General features: G+C 49.8%; 1 protein-coding gene across 1 annotated transcript in view; it reads left to right on the forward strand.

Annotated features, from left to right (window-relative positions):
• KIAA0195 (KIAA0195 ortholog) overlaps positions 1–6048 on the forward strand; it is a 28544-nt gene that overhangs the window by 19654 nt on the left and 2842 nt on the right. Inside the window, 9 exon segments of the mRNA XM_010011745.1 lie at positions 144–282; positions 890–1005; positions 1699–1798; positions 3196–3304; positions 3798–3987; positions 4533–4610; positions 4982–5067; positions 5633–5714; positions 6022–6048. The exon segment at positions 6022–6048 is cut by the window's right edge and continues 7 nt beyond it. Coding sequence (XP_010010047.1) covers positions 144–282; positions 890–1005; positions 1699–1798; positions 3196–3304; positions 3798–3987; positions 4533–4610; positions 4982–5067; positions 5633–5714; positions 6022–6048 — 927 coding nt within the window.

The following is a 6048-nucleotide window of genomic DNA, read 5'->3' on the forward strand; positions in this document are numbered from 1 at the left end:
GGCTGGCAGACTGGAGAGTCCAGCTCCAGTGCAATCTAAGGTTAATCTGATTCAGCTAATGGGTCCAGAAGGCACCTCCGCTCCAGTGTGCAACACTCTGGCCTGGACAGTGACACTAAAATCTTCTGTCTGCTCATCTACAGGTGTTTGCTGAGAAGATGGGTCTTGAGACTGGCTGGAATTGCCACATCTCTTTAACACCCAATGGTGATGTGCCTGGCTCAGAGATCCCTCCCTCTAGTCCCAGCCATGCTGGCTCTCTGCACGATGACCTACATCAGGGTGAGAGAACCATGCCTAAGCCACTTTGAATGTTCCCTGGATGGTTCTTTTAAACCCATTGATAGGTTCCTGTGTCCTCACCAGCTACCTGATCCTTCAGAGCTTTGAGCACAAAACTGGATGGGCCTGAGGTGTGTGTGTGTGTGTGGGTGCCTTACATTTATAGCCTTTCTACCCAGCCAGCACCACAGCTGTTGGAAGCAGACATCCTTCTGCCATGATTTTACAACTGCTCATTAATGCCTTTGGTTCTTGCTGGGGGCCTGGACAAGCCACTGAGGGTTTCTTGCCCTGTGCATTTTGCTTTCTTCTTACTTCAGGTGGGATTTCTTTACTCTCTTCTTCCCCCAGAAGAAAGAGAGAAGACAGAAACTACTGTATCTCAGAAGAGCAGAGCCTGGGCTCACATATCTACCTCTGAGCAGATTAGTCATCTAAAAATACTGCATTTTAGATGACTGAGTGGGATCTAAGTGTTGCTAACCTAGAAAATCAGACCTCACATTTCCTATCTTCTGCAGTGCCACGTGAATACACCATGTGGGTGGCACAGGGGTGGCAGAGGCAGGATTGTGCTGATTGTTTATGCTGCTTCTTTCTGCTCCAGTTTCTCGGGATGATGTGGAGGGGCTTCTGCTGATGGAAGAGGAAGGGCACTCGGATCTCATCAGCTTCCAGCCAACAGACAGTGATATCCCCAGCTTCCTGGAGGACTGCAACAGGGTGAGGTAACATCTTGTACTGTTGTCATGGCCAGCAGTATCACCTCATTGCTTCTAGAGGGAATTCCTCTTCAAAGCAGATTGATTGACTGGTTTGCATTGGGATTCCTGATCTCCCCCCCCTTCCACCTTACTGTCTGGAGCCTGGGAGGTTTGGGGTTCCCTCAGTTAATTGCTTCTACTGAACAGGGGTTTTTTGGAGTTCAGGACTGGAGATGACCACACAGCCTTGAAAGCCACATCTCAGTCCATCTGTGTCCCCTTCCCATGTGCTGGGCAGGGAGTGGGAACATCCCCACGTTCTATGCAGACAGAAGGAACTATCTTTCCTGCAGCTGTGAGCCATGGCTTGTGCTGCCCCGTAGCCAGTGTGGGACAAGCTCTTCCTGTCTCATATAGAGCTCAGACATGATACAGAGCTAGTTGCTGGGAGGCAGCACGGAGTCTCTGACTAGTTTCTCCACACAGGTAACAAAAGAAATCCTTGAGCACAGGTTTTGTCATGCTGATCTTACAAACCTTGAAGGCAAGCAGAGTTTGGCATGTCAGTGTGGGCTTTGTACGGTGGCTGGGGAAAGCCAGCTTCTGTCTGCAGGGACAGCACTTTGTATCTGATCTTGCAGCTGCAGTTCCCTCTGCAACGCCTCTTCCTCACACACACCCCCCTGCTTAGTCTCTTCTTTCTCTTTTTCAGGCCAAACTCCCCCGGGGGATCCACCAGGTGAGACCTCACCTGCAGAACATTGACAATGTGCCTTTGCTGGTGCCCCTCTTCACAGACTGCACCCCAGAGAGTAAGTGGCACAGAGCCTGGGTCTGTCCTCCTCCTTCCCCAGCCATTTGCTCTGGCTCATCTGGGTGTAGACAAGGGTGAAGGGAAGGGAACACAGCCCAGAAATCTAGAAGGACATTTTGATATTAACAACCCTCTATTTGTACCTGTGGGAAGCCAGGTGTTAACTTCATTTTAGTGATGCTGTTTCCTAGCTACAGAATGGGGCTAACAACTGCTCCTTCCAATTTGTATTCATAAGACACACTAAAGCAAGCATCTGAAATACTGCTGCCTTCTTTTAAATAAGCATTATCAGTGTTCTAGAAGACTCTGACCTCTGCTCACAACCCTCACTGCCCTTATATAACTTGGAAATCACTTCCCAGGATGATTTTCCTCTGGCAGTTGCTGTTAACACCTCCTGCTTCGCAGAGCTTTTGATTGCAGGGACCAGAAAGGACACATTTCTTATCTGAGAGACACTGTTTTATCTAAGAGACACTGTTTTATCTAAGAGATGGGCTGAGTGCTCAGCTGGCACTGACCTGTCCAGTCTACAGTGTAAGTTCCAAGCACCATTAGGTGTTTCAGGTACCTCTGGGCACAGTTTAGAGAGAGGCAGTGAGAACCAGTTACAGCCCAGTCTGCCCAAGCACTCAGCGCCCAGGAGGCTCCTCTCTTTTTGGCAGAAGTGGTTGTTTCCTGCTTCCTCCAACCCCTCAGTGCTGCAGATCTGGGTGCACCAGTCGCTAGATAAGCTGTTTACACAGGAGTCTGCAGAGAGCATGTTTGGGCTTGGTTTGTTTCTTGTTTCCTTTCTTTTTTCCTGGAGCATTCTAGAAAATCCATACACACAGAGCACTGTGCATAAGGCTACAGAAGAAAAAACACATCAAACAGCAGCTTTGATTTAAAGGCCCCAGGAGGGTGTTGATAAAGAGATTGATGAAGGCTAGAGGTAGTGGTGGGAGTGCAGGAATAGGGGCTGGCTCTGAGTGTGGCTGAGCATGGCACTGCTTTTGGAGTAGTTTGTTGTATTCCCTCTGTTCCTTTAGACTTACAACAGTAGTGATGTGCTGCTGAGCACATTTTAAATGGTATGTTTATTTTAAGTTTGAATTATTTGAGTTTATTCAATGTTCTGCTATACCTACACCTCTGGTCTGAAAGAGATGTACTAGAGATGCAAATCTCTGGGTCACAGTGCTGGCAATCACAGCTCAGTTCCTGCCTCCTGCAATTAATCAGCTGTGTACTTTGACTTTGGATCTCATTGTACATGACTGATGAATATCAGTTGGGGTAACTTGAAAAGCTCTGGCTGCTTGTCATCCAGCCTGGAAGGGGGGTGTGTAACACTGCATCTGTGAGCACGATGAGACAGCACACTGGGTTTTTCCTTCTATCCCTTTACAGCCATGTGTGAGATGATCAAGATCATGCAGGAGTATGGGGAGGTCACTTGCTGCCTGGGAAGCTCTGCCAACCTGCGGAATAGCTGCCTCTTCCTGCAAAGTGATATCAGGTAGGGCAGGATCCAAACTCCTCCTGCTGCCTTTACCTTATGCTTAGCAAGTGCGCAGCCGTGGGTCACTGGATTGTGCAAAGGGATGCTCACAATTGCTGTCCATTATGAACTGCATTTGTCTCCATAAGGGAGATCTGGGTGGTACTGGGGGGGATGATGACCTAGATCCCTTGACACAGATACTTCTCTCTGTCTTTGAAGGGAAGATGCTAAACTATTGTGCACCAAGTGGCATTACAGATGCTTCTCATTGGGTGGAAATGCCCCTTTGTTGACCTTGCACCACAAACCCAAAATATGTTCATTATTTCTCTGGGATTAACAAAGTCTAGGGAAGATTGATCCTAAATTCATCTCACAGCTCAGGACTTCTCTACCAGCAAGGTAGATAGAGGTGGCACAGCACAGCTTTACAAGCTGGACTGTGTTGGAACATAGGTTCTCCTCTGGGATGAGGACTTTCCCTAATGCTCCTGTGTTGTCCTTGCAGTATAGCCCTGGACCCTCTCTACCCATCTCGCTGCTCCTGGGAGACGTTTGGCTATGCCACCAGCACCACCATGACTCATGTCTCTGACGAGCTCACCCCTCTGCAGCTCTCAGGGCAACTCAACAGCCTGCCTTGCTCCATGTCCTTCCGCCAGGAGGAGAGCACCAGCATCATCAGGCTCATAGAGCAGGTAAACCAGGCACATCCCCTCTTACACTCACCCCTCTTCCTGCAGCTCACAAAGAGCTAAGCCAGCAGCTCATGTGAGCATTCTTGTGGAGTTACCCACAGGAAGCTGCCAGCATTAGCTTTGCTGGTGTCTCCTGTCCTTTGTTCAGGAAGCACAACCGAGAGAACTCTTCCTGCCTGGTCCTACCAGTCCAGGGCGTAGGGGATGGTTTGGGAATGGTGGCTTGTGGCCACAGAACATGAATACTGTTCAGTTGGATAAAGTAGAAGCTTGCAGAGATGCCAGACCAGTGCAGTGCTGGGGAGAAGTGGTACCCCAGAAAAGCCATGAGGTTTAAACTTAACCCTTGCCTAGATTCTGCCTTCCCTTCACAACCTCTACATGTAGGCGAGAGACCTTCCCCTTTTGCTTACAGTGTGTCCAGATCCTCTCCCCTCCCACTTCCCCTGCAGGCCCCATGTCCTGCCCCTGCCTGCCAATAATTGCTCTTGGCTGATAACTGCTCCCATCACAGAAGGGCTCTGAGGGCTTGTGCTTCCTTCCAGGCCAGGCATGCAACCTATGGGATCCGCAAGTGTTTCCTCTTCCTGCTGCAGTGCCAGCTGACCTTGGTTGTCATTCAGGTGAGTCCTGGCCTAGCTGGGGACACCATTTGGGTCAGAGGACAGCAGTGCTAGCATGGGTATGGGTGGCTGCAGTGGGGCAAGGGAGCAAAGTAGCCTTTAGTCAGGTTTACACAGGATGTTTGGGGAAGGTACAGACAGAGGTAATGTGATCTCAGCTGCATTGCCCTTCTCCCTGACCCTCCTACAGGGGTTTCTTTTCAAACCCTTTCTCCTTGGGGAAAAGCATCCGTGGAGCATGTGCAGGGGCTGTGCAGTGGCAGCCTATTTACCAGCTCATCACAGTGTTTTGGGGGAGGACGATGGCATCTTGGGTGACAATACTGCCCTAGCACTGCTTATGCTCTTCACTCTGGGTTGTTCCTGTGCAGTTCCTCTCCTGCCTGGTGCAGCTGCCCCCCATCCTCAGTACCACAGACATCGTGTGGCTCTCCTGTTTCTGCTACCCACTGCTCAGGTGAGTCTGTCAGGGCGGTATCTCCTGCCTCCCACCCACAGGATGCACAGACCAGTCCCCCATCCTTACTGTGTCCATGGTAAAAGGAAGCTGATGTCACCCACAGCATGGAAGGCTGGAAGGATTATTCCAAACACCTGCTTTGACAAGGTGCTTGGAAACACAGAGAGGAGCATTTGAGTACTTCTGTGTTAGCCCTGCCTGCTGTCTGAGAGCTGCTACTGTCTTGTGGCTTGAACCTCCAGCTGAAAATCATCTTATATCTTAGTATCATTAACCCTGATACTGTCACACTGTTTGGAGTGTGATGGAGAGCCTGGTGATTCAGGCAGAGGTCAAAGTACCATGGGTGGTGTGTTCCCTATCACACATTTGGAGGTCACCTCTCTCCCTATTTGCACCTGACATAACACATTTTATAGCGTATGCTTAAGGCAGTGGCCAGGTAAGTGCCAATGCTCCAAGCAATCTGAGGAGGTTATTTGGGTTCAAATGTTAAACAGTCAAAAAAGCAAGAGTTCTGGTGCCTGAACTTGTTACTGAGACACTAACTTACCTTCTGCAGCATCTCGCTCCTGGGAAAGCCTCCCCACAGCTCCATCATGACCATGGCAACAGGAAAAAACTTGACTTCCATTCCTAAAAAGGTAGGTGACCTGTCAGATTAAACCAGTTCACACTTTTTCTCTTCTGCTTTGTCCCAGTGTTGGTGCATAGCTGGGGCCCTGGGCCTTCCCAGCTCACTTCAGAAGTTGATCCATGGCATAAGCCATGCTATCCAAAAGCCTGGCATGGACAGGAAGGGAATCCCTTAGTGCCAGTGTGCCCACAGGGCAGCATCTCACCTGTACTACAGCTTGTCTTTTGCAGCCACTGATCCCCTGATGGCTCATGCAGGGGAGGTTGGGCCAGTGACATGCCCACACCATCCTCCTGCCTCTCCCTTATTCACAGACTCAGCACTACTTCCTGTTCTGCTTC

This window comes from Nestor notabilis, unplaced genomic scaffold (assembly GCF_000696875.1).
Source record: "Nestor notabilis isolate BGI_N333 unplaced genomic scaffold, ASM69687v1 scaffold23573, whole genome shotgun sequence".
NCBI lineage: Eukaryota > Metazoa > Chordata > Aves > Psittaciformes > Psittacidae > Nestor > Nestor notabilis.